The following is a 13,875-nucleotide window of genomic DNA, read 5'->3' on the forward strand; positions in this document are numbered from 1 at the left end:
TAGATTCAGTTTTTGTTTACCTTAATTTAAAGAAAAAGAAAGCTCAGTTTAGTATGAGATATCCTTTTTATAACGCGATAGTTTAACTAGTTTAATGATAAGAGTATAGAGTGATCGACTTTATTTATAAGTTAATTTTGATTAGATTTATGGTTTGTTTAGATTGAAAAAAAGCCTCGAGGAAATGCAGTTAATTATTAGTATTATCTTTCTCCCGTTTTTAGGAGTGTGGGGAAACTTTATCACCATAATAAAGATAAGATTTCTTAGCTAGAAATATATAGTGCAAATAAATAAGCATGGGCCTAGTAACTAACATATACCAAGTATAATTGAATAGAACACTTTGCCAATGGAATGAATGTGAAGCTTTTATATAGGCCACTTACTGTCGATCTCTTTAAATATAAGCTAACAGTACTTTTCAGAGGTTTGCTTAAAACAAATCAAATCAAATATAACTCATACGCCATGGTGGCATGTGAAATTGGTGACGTTGCAAAAGAAACTCTCTAAAATGATGAAAAATATTAAACTTTCGCCCCGATGATTTGCCTTATTAAGCTAAGAACTGTAAAATTTCTTGTTCAAAAGCTGATTTGGAATGAAATTTTCTTGTACACTTTGACTTTAGACAATAAGCTTGCTACTTAATTAAGATAGATTCACATAACTTATTCCCCAAATGTTTGCGGGGTAATAAACTAAAACCTTCTATGTTTCACATGTTACATGCAAAAGAAACCAAACTTTTTCTTCCGTTCGTTTTCATTTTAAAATTTGTCAATCCCCTGCCCAAAAAATTACCTCAATCAAGTAAAATCCATGCTCCATGTCCTACCTTAATCAAGGACATATGCAACACAGTACAACGTACCTAAAAAAACGAGAGGAGGCTAAGAAAAAAAGTATACGACAAGGAGAGAGAGAGAGAGAGAGAGATGGCAGAAACTCAAAAAAAAAAAAAAAAAAAAAACCTTGTCAAAGTTTTGCCCATAAAAATGCAATAAGTGTACCCTCAAGTGTGGCAAACAAACCCTTTTTGGCTAATGGCAATTTACGCACGACTAAGACGTAGAAGCGTAAGAGACAACTTTGATTGAGTGCCCAAGAAGGCAGAAGGTGTTAAAACTGAAAACCAATTTAAAAAGTTACGCAAAACCATATGGAAAAGTATTCCGTTAGTAGGCAGGGTAAGTCAAACTCGACAAACACACACGAATCAAATAAAACAAGAAACAAAGTAAGAGAAATCAGACGACAGTCGGCAGGAGCAGGAGCAGTAGTAGCAGCAGCAGCAGCAGCAGCAGCAGCAGTCACATAAGAAGAACAGAAGAAGGCAACCTAACACTAAGGAGATAAACACGACGAGGGCACCAATAACAACAGAACAGCAACAACTCCAAGGAGAAGAAAAAGAAGAAGGATGAACTTTAGCGCTTTAGCTCGAAGTGTAAGTCAACGTTTTAAGACTACAACAAAAAAGAAGCAGCCAAAGCCTAGCGAAAAGTCAACCTCAATGACAAATTCCTCCGACAAATCATCAAATTGCTCATCCGTGGATCAATCCTGTTCAATTAACGCTTCTTGCTCTGACGATAACGAAGAGGAGGAAGAACAAACGGATCATTTGACTACTGCAGCAGAAAAATTGGTGAACCGACGGCAACCATATCAACGCATTGTTGAGCAAATTCTCCATCAAGTTTGTGAACTAGAGCATACCCTTTATGAGGATCAGCAAGAGGAATTCAAGTTGCGTCTAACGCTCGAACGTCAAACAGAACGCATAAATGAATTGAATTTCTCATTGAAAACTGAAAAACAACGAAACAATCGTTTAGTTCAATTGCTACGCCACGGCAACGATAATTGCTCCATATCGGATGACCAAGAAATGCCTGAATCTGATCTATTTGGTGGTGGTTCACCAGTTAAATCATCTGGTCATCTCTACGAGTCCATAAGTCCCCTACTAATGCAACAGCGGTGAGAGTAACAAATATAAGTATATTCGATTTCATACTCATCGCATTTGCATTTGTATCTTTTCAGCTACGATGAGTTGGCCGCTTCCCATCGTCAAAGCCGACGCCAATTGGCCAAAAGGAAGGTGCCTTAAAGAATCTTCAATGTGAGAACGAAGAACTTAAAGCCAAACATAATGAACTATTTGATGAATTTCGTAAGGGTCAGCGTCGTTTTGAAATGGTCTGCTTCCGCTATCTGCAAACGACATTGAAGAAAAAGCAACAGATATGCATTTTAAGGAATACACTTGTCAGTGCCTGTCAATGCCTATTTCATGCCCAAGAGATAATCGATATCCATGGGCGACGACATCAGACACAACTTAACAACAAACATAATGCCGAGCATTTGCAGAAATATAGTCAAAATTTCGAGTGCTTCTTGATCTTTTTGCGACAATGTTGTTCCGAACGAAAATTGCAAGCTATCCAGCTACAGAAACAACAACAAAAGCTTAATCCACATAAATCGGCATCCTCCATAGTGAGCAGCGATGCCACATTAGTTTGCTCAAATCAAGCCAAGAGGCCAAAGTCGCATTATTCGAAGACGAAAGTCCAAAACGAATCTCTAAACAAAAAAGCAAATTAGTTTCCCTTTTTTTTTCATTTTTTAAGAATTCTCTTCTTTAGTTCAGTGTGGTTTAGGTTTATGTTTGCCCGAAAAGTAATGAAAAAGAATAAGAAAAAAAAAATTAATTAATCGCGTTAACTTCAATTAAGAAAATTTTGCAAAAATTGTAGAAAAAAAAATTCTTGTTTCAATATAATTAAAATATAATATACAACAAACCAAAACTAAATTTCATTTAAATAAACTATGTGTGGGATAATTTGTATAAAATGAGTATAGAAGCCAACATAACTAAAAACTGTTTCGTAGATTAGTTTTTAAATCTTTACTATAACTAAAAAGGACTTCATTATAGGATTGATTATTGACTTATTCTTAGATTAAAGATTCACCATTTCTATCAAGTTTTAATTTAGTTAATTCTTGTAAAAAAAAAGGATGTGTCGTTATATTTAATCATTTAAACTTGTATTTTATTTAATTTATACTCAATCAATATTGATAGCATCCAAAGAGAGTGACTATGCAGACAAAACTGCCGCCATCATAGCTCATGGTAAAATAGTCATCCGAATTAACATCCCATATAGCGCGAGCTCCATAGAAGCAACCAGCTCCAGTTTGCTGATAGATCATTACATTGACCACATGTTTATAGCGTGTCTGATGGCAGGCTCCTTTCATTCTCAAATTGACATCATCGGCCACATCGCGAGTCCATTTGACAGCTTCGCCGGCTGTGTAGGTTTTACCATCCAATTTTTCTTTCAGCAAACGCTCGACCATTAAACGTATCATGGGTATGGGAAATTTACAACCGAATGCCGGTCCCACATTATATGCATTATATATACTAACATTTGCATTCGGGATGAGTTCACCATGCGACAATACTGCATCAAGAAAATCCAAATCAATGGGCGTTGGCACTGCTGTAGAGCCCACTGTGCTGGCTCCCACAAGGCTTAAGCCGTCGACTTGTGGAAGATTTGGTACTGCTTCCTCTTGTGGCGTCTGGGAAGGATCTAATGAAACTGCAGCGTCCGATACACGTTCTTGTGTTGATGGAGCTGCTGCTGCTGTTGCAAAAGGAGTTGGTTCTTGTGAAGTTGTTGCATGTTGGGCTGCTTGTGTATCCACATTTAACTGCGAAGGTCGACGAGACGCAGGCCTAGAGCCACGTTTGGTTCCTATAGAGGCAGCACTATCCCTACGTTTCTCCTTCATATTCCAAAGAAATTTTAATTTATAACACAAACAAGATGTTGACTATATTGTTAAGACTTTTTTTTTTTGGTGTTGACGCCTACTAAAACCAAAAAAAATTTTCAAGAAGCTGAATTTTTAATCCCCTAAAACAATTTTTCAGCAATAATTTTGAACATGTTTCAACTTTTTTTTAATTTTTTATTATTTTTAAATACACCAAATAAATTCTTGCAAATTTAAAAATTTGATATATTTTTAAATACTGTCTAAACCTCACAGATCATAAATAATTTTAAATTCATATAAATTTAAACCACCAAATTTAATCAAAAATTAATATTTATATTTGTTAAAATATTTGTCTTTCAAACGTGACATTAGGATATCATAAAAAGTAATTACATAATTCCTTTTTCGTAGTTCCATAATAATAATACGAAATTTTTGTTTTCAAATTGCCCGCCAACTTTAATCATTTATCGAAAATGTTTGCACATCTCTAAGACAGCTGATGACTATCGAAAGACAAGTTGGCAGCCCCTGCAAACGCACATGTTGTTTTTCTACGCTGCACTGTAAATTGTATTTGTATTTTGATTTTATCATTCAAACAAAATGAAGGTGAAAATGTTGAGTCGCAATCCGGACAATTATGTCCGCGAGACGAAACTGCAACAGCACAAAGGTAACTCAAGAGAAACCAAATCCATCCACACACAAACAAAAGACATAAATTTCTATTTAAATTGCAGTGCCGCGCAATTACGATCCGGAGTTGCATCCACTGGAAGGTGCTCGGGAATACGTACGCGCCTTGAATGCCACCAAATTGGATCGGGTATTTGCAAAACCCTTTGTCTGTAATCTCAGTGGCCATCGTGATGGTGTCTCCTGCTTTGGGAAGCATCCGAAAATGCTATCTACGCTAGCCAGTGGCGCCTATGATGGTGAGGTGCGCATCTGGGATTTGGCCAATCGTTGCAGTTCACGTAATTTTGTTGCCCACGATGGTTTCGTGCGTGGCATAGCCTATGCCAGAAATGGTGAACGTTTCCTCACCGTGGGCGATGACAAGACCATCAAGGTTTGGAAATCCGAGAGTCCAGAAGTTGGCGAAGAAGAGGAACCAGTGAATACCATATTAAGTCGCTATATTCTCCTTGGCATTGCACACAATCGAAAGGATAATCATTTTGCCACATGCGGCGAAGTCTGTGCCATATGGGATGAACAGCATAATGATCCGCTGAAGACATTGAAATGGGGTGTCGACACATTGCATACGATTTCATATAATCCCGTAGAGACGAATGTACTGGCTTGTTGTGCTAGCGATCGTAGTATCATACTATACGATCAACGTGAAGCACAACCCCTGCGCAAGGTTGTCCTGACCATGAAGAGCAATAAACTAGCCTGGAATCCCATGGAGGCATTTAACTTTACAGTGGCCAATGAGGATTGCAAGTAAGTGACTATTCTATGCCTTTTCTGTTCCCTTCTATAATTCCTATCATTTGCCTCTGCAGTCTCTACACCTTTGACACGAGGAAATTACACACACCTCTTAAGGTGCATTTCGATCATGTATCCGCTGTTACCGATGTGGACTATTCACCGACTGGCAAAGAATTCGTTACAGCCAGCTATGACAAGACTATACGCATCTATCAGGCACATCAGAGCCATTCGCGTGATATTTATCATACGAAACGTATGCAACATGTTGTATGCATCTCATGGTCTTTGGATAATCGTTACATCTTCTCTGGATCGGATGAAATGAATGTACGCATGTGGAAGGCGAATGCATCCGAAAAACTGGGTGTTATTCGTCCACGTGAGAGGGCAAATTTCAATTATCAAGAAGCATTAAAAACCAAATATGCAGCCCATCCGCAAATCAAACGTATTGCCCGGCATCGTCAAGTGCCGCGTCATGTCCTCAATGCTCAACGCAAAATGCGTGTGGTCAAGGAGAAGGATCAAATCAAGGAGGCCAATGTGCGTAAGCACTCCAAAAAGGGCACTGTCCCACATGTCAGTGAGAAGAAGAAACACATTATTAAGGAAGAAGTTTAAATTGATATGCAAATAGTGTTTTTTTTATCATTTACATAGATATATAGATATATACAGAAATAAGAATATAGAATAAAAAAAAAATTAAATAAATTATAAAGGAAAAAAAAATTTGTAACGCAGATTAGGAGACTTTTCTTATTCTTGAGAAGACGAATTGATAAACATTTCAGAATTGATCATTTTAGAAAAATCTCATAAAAAAAATAGAGAAATATTACATAACTTGGATGAAATTTAGAACTATTTAAGAAACAGAATAACTTCAGGAAGCTTACAAAAGGTTTAAATGGTTTTAACCCTTTCAGCACAGAATTGAAATGGGTCCACACAGAGTGGTCACACAATATTGCCTGATCCTGAAAGGCTTTAAGATTCTATAAAGTGCATATGTATGGGTCGCAACCTACATCAAGATTTGGAATGTATTTCAAAACTTTTCCATTATAAAGATTATTTGCTATCTAAATGTATGGATTGATTAGATATTAATAATCATAGATTAAGTTTCAAAAAAAGGATGACGTCTTTTTTAATTTTTAATGTAATGATATTTGGAAATAAGTATTTCTTGAAATAATTGATATATTGATAACCTACTGATATGATAGCAACACCAACCAAATACCAATACTTATATATTTAAATAAAGCTGAGTTAGTTGAAAAGATATGTGTGTAGTATGAAGTATCCCCACATAATTGTGAAATTTGAAAGCTAAAGCTTTCGATAATTCTGTAGGGGCCAGTGTTATCGATAACACGATAAGAGACATTCTATCAAAAACCTGAGAATTTTTTTTTTTTTATAAAAGATGGACAGCACTTTGAGAAACATTCTGTTAACATAGTTTGCTTTAGCTTTACATTTGTTTGGTCGTTAAGTTTTCCTTTCATTATTTTTTTTTCGGATTTTTTTGTATGTTCGTTGTTAAGTTTTTGTTATTTAGAATAAAAAAAGCCGTTGCCGCGATCAATCCAAAGCAAGCATAAACCGTTAACTCCACCACCACCACCACCAGAAGCAGCAGCAGCACCACCAACCACCAGTCAAATAAGCAGCGCACCGCCATTGAACCACAGTGAATTAAGCAACCTCTTCTCATTTGGGCTCAAAGACACACACACAGACACACACAATTCACACACATTCCCTACCTGGAAAACAAGTTCGAACATAATAATATATAAACAAAATGGATGCACTGGGTGATATCTTGGCACCTTATAGCCCGCTGATAGCTAAAATAGCCGGCACAATAACTACCCTACAATTTCTATCTGGAGTGGCCCTGCTCAATGATATACGCAAGAAGGGAAGCAGCGATGTCTATCCCGTTGGTCCATTTCTTGGTGGTATTGTTTTGTAAGTAAATGTTTGTCTATTTTTACGGTTCACTAATCCCACACACACACACACACACCCATAGAAAGAGAGAGAGAAGAAAAGCATTACATTTGAATCTATGTGAAAATTGATTAAATTTAGTTTTTTTTTTTTTTTTTTGAATTTTTGTAGCCATGACACTGACGCATTCAAGGTCGATGGTAATTGCCATCGACGACTTCTCTCAAATCATTCTCTCCATCTCATTGAGAATTATATAAAACAAAAAAAAAAAAAAAAAAAAAAGGAAGAAAAATAGACAAATTTAGTTTTATATATTTTCTTTTTTATAAGCACTTGATTATCTAAATACAGTGGTTATAATTTCAAATTAATTCTCATGACAGTATTAACCTTGGTCCAAAAAACAAAGTTTCCAGTTAATTTTTGATTGTAGTAATTTTCACGTTGTCTTATCGACATTAAGTCCCTGCTAACACGTAGTTCTTATCGGTCTACGATGAGAGAGAAGTGTATTCTTTTAAAGTATATAGTATATACAAATAATATTAACTATGCTTGTCGGCTATAATGGGAGAGTCTAATGTCAATCTAAATTATAGACGATCCCCCCATATTGTCGTCCACGTGTCTGGGATTGGCAAATGACATGTATTTTAATTAGTCTCTGTCTAAAAAGGAGTAAAGTTAAAACAATTTCATTTAAATTCTATAGGAATTTCATCACTTTCTCCATTCACATAGTTATGCTATCGAAACCTTATCTTTTCTGGATTTTCTATACACTGATAGATGGGATTGAATCGTATACATATATGCATGTTCATATTAACATTCATTATCTGTTTATTACGTGGACATACTTAAAATTGTTTATCAAAATGCTATGTGTATCATGACTAGGCAATCGCCATCGCAATGAAATGCAAAGCTTTACACTTTGCCAGTTAATAATAATTATAATTGGTAGAACAAAACGCAGCTGGTCTACCCCAAAACCCGTTTGAGTCAGATTGAGTCTATGATTTCCATAGAAAATATGCATGTTAACTCTTTTAGCTTGTAAATATTTATGAAACTTTTCGATTTAAAAGGTATTCAATAGAATTAAAGAGCCTTTTGCCTTTTCCATTTAATCACTTATTCACCTTAATTTACCAAAAGAATTCAAAGATATAAATTTCAAATGATGTTAGGAATGTCACCAAATTGTCATCGACCTTAATATCCCTTACAACATTTTCTAAGTACTAACTTTGATTTTTCATTGATATTTCAGAACTGTTCTCAGTTTAAAACTGGCCTACATTATGAATGATGCTGCCATGATCAATACCAATTTAATTGGTTTGGTTATTAATTTTGTATTCCTTGGCGGTTTCTATTATTATGCTTCAAGTGGTAGCCGTACAAAGATTTGGAAACAAATTGCATATTCCGCCATATTTATTCTACTCGTGATTGCCTATGCTAATTTTGAGGATCCCAAAGAGATTGAATTCCGTTTGGGTATGCTAATTACTGGTATTTTGGTATGGTTGGTTGGTTCACCGTTATTGCATCTGCCCAAAATAATTGAGAAAAAGAGCACTGAAGGCATGCCTTTCCCCATCATTCTGTCTGGTAATATAGTGGCTTGTTCCTGGATGCTTTATGCCATTTCTATTAAAAATACAGCAATGGTGGTAAGTAGACAAATCGGCCAAACACATATGTACATACATATACATACATGTGCACAATTCAATAAGTAACGTTTCTTGAATTTTTGTAGCATAGTTTAGGGAGTCATTTGATTTATTACGTATACGTAAATGTTTGTCCTTGGCATACATTGTTTAGATATTTTAATCGAAATATTATTTTTCTTCATTTTAGTTGCAAAATCTGCTAATGTTGGTCTTGGGCGGCATTCAACTATTCATGTTTGTCCTTTATCCCAGCACGCCAGCTAAGAAGCAGCCGGGCACCAAAAAGGAAGCCAAAAAAGATAACTAAAAAGAACAAATTCTAGAAAAAAAAAAATCAACTTAGTTAGGACTTCAAGCTTAAAAACAACAGCAACAACAAAAACTAACAAATTATTTTTCTATATAGGACAATACTATTTCCTTATTTTTTTTTTTTTTTAAGAGCTAAGTCTTGCATGAGTGAGGAGGGGGGCACTTACCCCGTTTTGGCTAACTTGTTATTAATTTAAAACAAAAAAAAAGCAACAAACACTATTTGCAATTTTTGACAATAATTCAAATCTTCCAGTAATAATCGCAAATATAAATAAAAAAAAAAAGATATATATATATTTCTAGTTATAAATGTTACAATAAAAATTGCATTTTTATTGGTGTCGTGGTTTATCCCGATTCCGTTTTTTTTGGTTTCTATGAACACATAACGCCAAGCGAAGAGCAGTTAATCCTCTGGCACTGTGGAGTTGTAATGGGCGCCCAATTGATAGATATAGCGATGGTAGCATATGACCAACGGAGCACCACCAAACTCTTGGCCGAGTAGAGTTGGTGAACCCTCCGCTTGAACGACTTCGATGGGGACTTGTAACAGAGATGATATGGCCTTCAGTTCAATATGTCCACCCCAGGCATGGGTTTTGGCAATGTCCACACAATATTGTTCGAACTGCTCATCGTTGAGTAGATCACCCGTCTCTGGATGGGTCATATATGGCAGTAGGCTCTCTTTATGGGCCCTCACATAGTTGGATGTCTCCTGTCGCAACTCCTGCACACTGTGTCCGGGCAGGGCATTCACAATAAGTTGATGACGCACTGCATGATACAGGCAATCGCCATCAGAAGCTATATTGTGTATGGTCAATCGACGAGCTGTCAATTTATCTTTGATCTGTTGGAGTTCTATGAGTTTGGGTGATGGCTTATTAGCTGCTTGTTGCAGCTCCAATCGAATCTCCTCGTCACGTTTACGTGCCTCGTTAGCCTTCTTGTTGCGACGCTTTTGAGCCTTAGACAAACGCTGACCAGACGCCGGCTGTTCTTCGCCGGCGTCTTCCTCTTCCTCATCGACAACCTCTGCTTTGCCGTTTGCTGCTGCTGTCACTGGCTGCTGCTCTGGAGCTGGTTGTTCTTCTTTAATGGCTACGTGTTGCTCCTCTGCCACCTTTAGTTCGACTTTCTGGCGCTCTTCTAATTCCCCCTCCAGACGGGCCATCTCCTCGAGAAATTCCTTTCGTTTATTTTTATTGTTTTTGGGTGCATTTTTTTTCATTGCCTGAAGTTTGGCCTGCAGCTCCTTGCGCTCCCGACGATGTCGACTGATCACATTCTGCAGGCTAACCTCAGCCAACTGAGATTCCAATTCGTTCGTTGTGCCGCCATCGTTTGCCATTTTTTATGGAATTTCCACAACTTTAATAATCTAATTTTCTAATTATTGTTTTTTTTTTTTTGAGATGACAGCGACTTGACAGTTGGCCGTTTCTTATAAACATCGATGGAACTTTTTAGTACAACTATCGATAATTGTGTCGATGTTATCGATAAACTTTTAGCTCATGGTAGCGCGCGAATGAAATTCGATTTGAATTTGAATACAAAAAGATGAAAGTACTGAGCTGAACAAAGAAAGAAATGCAACAAGAAAAAAACAACTAATTGCTACGACCTTAAGCTGAACAAATGAAGAAAAGGTTGATAAAGGAAACAATAAAAAAGGCATCAACGGGAAGAACAAAGAAAGCTAACAATTATTATTTAAGCCTATTAAATAAATTAGAAAATGTGGGAAAAATGAGATAACAAAATAATGTTAAGATAATTAATAAGATATAAAGATGAAGACAAAGATTTGACCAAGAACCATGATTAGGGCAAAGATAATGCATAAGATAGAATATATATTAAAGATAAGTCGTAAATGTAAGAACAATACAGACAGAAAACAAAAGAGAACGTAGATAACAAGCGGATAAAAGAAAAACGAAATTTCCGAATCAGGCAACAAAAGTGGACTAAAATCGCTTTAAACTGGCAAAAGGATCATAGAAACAAGCAGATTATAAAACTTATTTAGAATGTCATTAGATAACTAACTATAACCAAATAGAATGATAAACAAAAGAAAGAATCATTTTCAAGATTCTCCAAATGTAATTCTATCTGCCTTGATTACATTTGTGTTTGTAGTGCCTACATTGTTTAATATTTTCTATTTTGCAACAGGTAATCTAATCAATCATATTCATCAGTTAGGCAGTCAAAACAACGCCCCTTCTCTCCCCATAGGACACACCCATTCCCGAATAAACAAACACCTCTAACAAAACCCTTTATCAAGTCTCTAGAATCCGACTTGAAGGTGGGGCCATTTAAAATCTTGTCTAGTAATATGAACAAAAAAAAAAAAAAAAACTATACAAGTCCAAATACAAAATCTTGTGGGTCTGCCTGTCACTCGCCTGGCATGCACTTGGCGGGGGGAGGAGGAGATAATCTTTCATTGCAGCCTCATTCCTAGCAGCCTTTGGGCCCGTCTACTTGCCTGGACACGCTGAAAACAAATGCTTCTACTAATCTTTCACATTAAATTAATTGATAATAATATAATCGGTAGACTATACAACTTACTATATAGTCAATATATATGCATGTACAGGCGGATTTTAGTTTTTAGCAACGTGTGCAATTGTCAAGATGCACGGCGCCAATCGCATTTTGCTCGGGGAAACTTCGGGGGATTTTCTAAACCCCCTGTTAGACCTTAGAGCTGATAGAAGACGGGGTTGCTGATTATCAGCCTTGATAAGGGATTAGTTAAGACCCCGAGAGATGGGAACCTTTGTCGTCTTGCATGAATGTTTCTAAAAATAATTGCGGATTTGGTAAAAAAATGATTAAAAATAGCTATAAATGAACTGATAACTGAACCCTATCGATCAATTCTATCAGCTGTTAATCAAAAAACCTATTTGTTGCATTTAAATAAGCAATGTCAAGGTCTTAGAAGGCTCTGAGAAGACTCGTTCCAAACTCATTAGCTGACAAATATAATATATACCCCATATACCCTATGTAATAAAATATATATGTACCTTATCGTAACTGAAAAGAAACAACAACAGATTAACGAAAAAGCAATCGAAACAAATTTGAATTTGAATCTGAATTTGGAATTTATAAATAAATGAATAATAATATTAAACAATTTTAAATGCGCTTTAAACAAAACACTTGGTAATGCACATTTCAAGTGTGAGGAGGTCACCAAGATATGTCAAAGTTTATCGTTAAATTACCTCTCTACATACAACAACAGATTGAAGATTGCCAAGAAACATCTGAGTCAACAAAGGAACTCTCCTATCATCAATTCATTCAAAGAACCAAAAAAAAAAAAAAAAAAACCGAAAAGAAAAGAAAAGAAACCCGAATAAAAGAAATATGCCCATTAATGATATTTTATACTAAGCATGTGTGTTTGTTACAGATAATGAAAGAGACTATATAATGTGGGTAGGTATACATACATATGTATATAGGTAGATAGGTAAGCTGGCTGGCAGGGAGGCTTGTCTATAACATAAGCAAAAAGAACAACGATAAAGCCAAATGAATAGAAAAAAAACCTTCTTTTAAATGGAATTCAAAATGTTTCTTGAGTTTTCCAATTTTATCACATTATATGGACATTTTAGATTCATAAGTAGCTTGTATTCAAACTGAAAACAAAAATTGAATTAATTTTGGGAAAAACTCATCGAAACGTTTTGATTTATGAAAATTTTTAGACACAATTTAATTTATTCAAAAATCGAAAATAAATTCCATTCATATGTGAATCTTTAATCAAATTTATGACCTTCTTTGATTAAAAAATTTTCTACTAATTAGCTTTCTTTTAGTAATATCTTTCTTAAATTTTTTAAATGAAATTTCATATAATTTCCTTTTCCTGGTGTCGTTAATAATCAGGAGCGGACTTAGAGTGTAGTACGGGGCTCCCTAGATACTTAGATCCTTGTGGAGGGCAGGGACCAAGAGAAACAAGATAGAAATCCTTTATTATTATTCTTCTCATTCTATTCTTTCCTCTAATAAAAACCTTAATTCCTTCTGCTCTAAGTCTGTCCCTGTTAACTATTTCTTTAAATTTATGAAAAGCTTAAAAAGGTCATTAAAAATGTGATCTTGTGACTTTTGTTACCTTTGTTTTGAGTAGCTTTTTTCACCTATGGAAAATTCAAACCATGAAATATTTATATTTGAAACCTCCAATTCAGTCTCTTGAAGAACTATCTAGCTATTAAGTAACAGTATTATTCCTCTTGAGAAATCTATGTATGTATAAATATTTGAATTACAATGAAAATTTGAATAAAGTTACATATGAATTTTGCATACGCCCTGCCGATTAATATATCATTCGCAGTTGGCGTGTAGTGAAATTTCATTCTTGGAAAGCGGAAAACTACCATCGTTCTCCGTCGGCATTGCGGGCCATAAAGTAAAATAAATAATTCAAAAAAAAAAAAACACACACACGCGTCTCGTCTGGGTCTGGGGCTGGGTCTGGAAACCGGGGGCTACGCAAAAAAAAAAACCTGATGAAATCAGCAGAGGGAACCATGTCAGATCGTAGCATTAAATCGACGGGCGCCAA

General features: G+C 35.7%; 5 protein-coding genes across 5 annotated transcripts; 3 read left to right on the plus strand and 2 right to left on the minus strand.

Moving 5' to 3' along the window:
- Nucleotides 1–1,046: 1,046 nt before the first annotated feature.
- LOC137574643 (golgin subfamily B member 1) lies at nucleotides 1,047–2,827 on the plus strand. Its single transcript, XM_068287020.1, is given in 3 exon segments — nucleotides 1,047–1,989; nucleotides 2,056–2,111; nucleotides 2,114–2,827. Coding segments are annotated over 3 exon segments (1,128 nt in total). The 5' UTR covers nucleotides 1,047–1,426; the 3' UTR covers nucleotides 2,623–2,827.
- Nucleotides 2,828–3,063: 236 nt separating this feature from the next.
- LOC137574621 (dynein light chain Tctex-type protein 2B) lies at nucleotides 3,064–3,893 on the minus strand. Its single transcript, XM_068286993.1, has one exon. It carries the CDS (start codon nucleotides 3,829–3,831, stop codon nucleotides 3,097–3,099), a length of 735 nt encoding a protein of 244 aa, XP_068143094.1. The 5' UTR covers nucleotides 3,832–3,893; the 3' UTR covers nucleotides 3,064–3,096.
- A 449-nt stretch (nucleotides 3,894–4,342) lies between these two features.
- LOC137574542 (DDB1- and CUL4-associated factor 13) lies at nucleotides 4,343–5,988 on the plus strand. Its single transcript, XM_068286896.1, has 3 exons — nucleotides 4,343–4,498; nucleotides 4,566–5,280; nucleotides 5,343–5,988. Exons 1-3 carry the CDS (start codon nucleotides 4,429–4,431, stop codon nucleotides 5,893–5,895), a joined length of 1,338 nt encoding a protein of 445 aa, XP_068142997.1. The 5' UTR covers nucleotides 4,343–4,428; the 3' UTR covers nucleotides 5,896–5,988.
- Nucleotides 5,989–6,716: 728 nt separating this feature from the next.
- LOC137574622 (sugar transporter SWEET1) lies at nucleotides 6,717–9,572 on the plus strand. Its single transcript, XM_068286994.1, has 3 exons — nucleotides 6,717–7,260; nucleotides 8,522–8,927; nucleotides 9,121–9,572. Exons 1-3 carry the CDS (start codon nucleotides 7,091–7,093, stop codon nucleotides 9,238–9,240), a joined length of 696 nt encoding a protein of 231 aa, XP_068143095.1. The 5' UTR covers nucleotides 6,717–7,090; the 3' UTR covers nucleotides 9,241–9,572.
- On the minus strand, nucleotides 9,522–10,691 carry LOC137574620 (deubiquitinase OTUD6B). Its single transcript, XM_068286991.1, has one exon. It carries the CDS (start codon nucleotides 10,603–10,605, stop codon nucleotides 9,655–9,657), a length of 951 nt encoding a protein of 316 aa, XP_068143092.1. The 5' UTR covers nucleotides 10,606–10,691; the 3' UTR covers nucleotides 9,522–9,654.
- Nucleotides 10,692–13,875: the final 3,184 nt, after the last annotated feature.

Source organism: Drosophila tropicalis, unplaced genomic scaffold (genome assembly GCF_018151085.1).
Source record: "Drosophila tropicalis isolate 14030-0801.00 unplaced genomic scaffold, ASM1815108v1 contig_463, whole genome shotgun sequence".
NCBI classification, from domain to species: Eukaryota; Metazoa; Arthropoda; class Insecta; order Diptera; family Drosophilidae; genus Drosophila; species Drosophila tropicalis.

What these genes read in the sequence shown, in the direction of transcription:
- LOC137574622 (XM_068286994.1), top strand. Translation starts at nt 7,091, where the DNA reads ATGGATGCACTGGGTGATATCTTGGCACCTTATAGCCCGCTGATAGCT. An exon ending in TTTCTTGGTGGTATTGTTTT is followed by an intron (nt 7,261 to 8,521) that starts GTAAGTAAATGT and finishes TTGATATTTCAG; the next exon opens with AACTGTTCTCAGTTTAAAAC. An exon ending in TTAAAAATACAGCAATGGTG is followed by an intron (nt 8,928 to 9,120) that starts GTAAGTAGACAA and finishes TCTTCATTTTAG; the next exon opens with TTGCAAAATCTGCTAATGTT.
- LOC137574621 (XM_068286993.1), bottom strand. Translation starts at nt 3,831, where the DNA reads ATGAAGGAGAAACGTAGGGATAGTGCTGCCTCTATAGGAACCAAACGT.
- LOC137574542 (XM_068286896.1), top strand. Translation starts at nt 4,429, where the DNA reads ATGAAGGTGAAAATGTTGAGTCGCAATCCGGACAATTATGTCCGCGAG. An exon ending in GAAACTGCAACAGCACAAAG is followed by an intron (nt 4,499 to 4,565) that starts GTAACTCAAGAG and finishes TTTAAATTGCAG; the next exon opens with TGCCGCGCAATTACGATCCG. An exon ending in GTGGCCAATGAGGATTGCAA is followed by an intron (nt 5,281 to 5,342) that starts GTAAGTGACTAT and finishes TTGCCTCTGCAG; the next exon opens with TCTCTACACCTTTGACACGA.
- LOC137574620 (XM_068286991.1), bottom strand. Translation starts at nt 10,605, where the DNA reads ATGGCAAACGATGGCGGCACAACGAACGAATTGGAATCTCAGTTGGCT.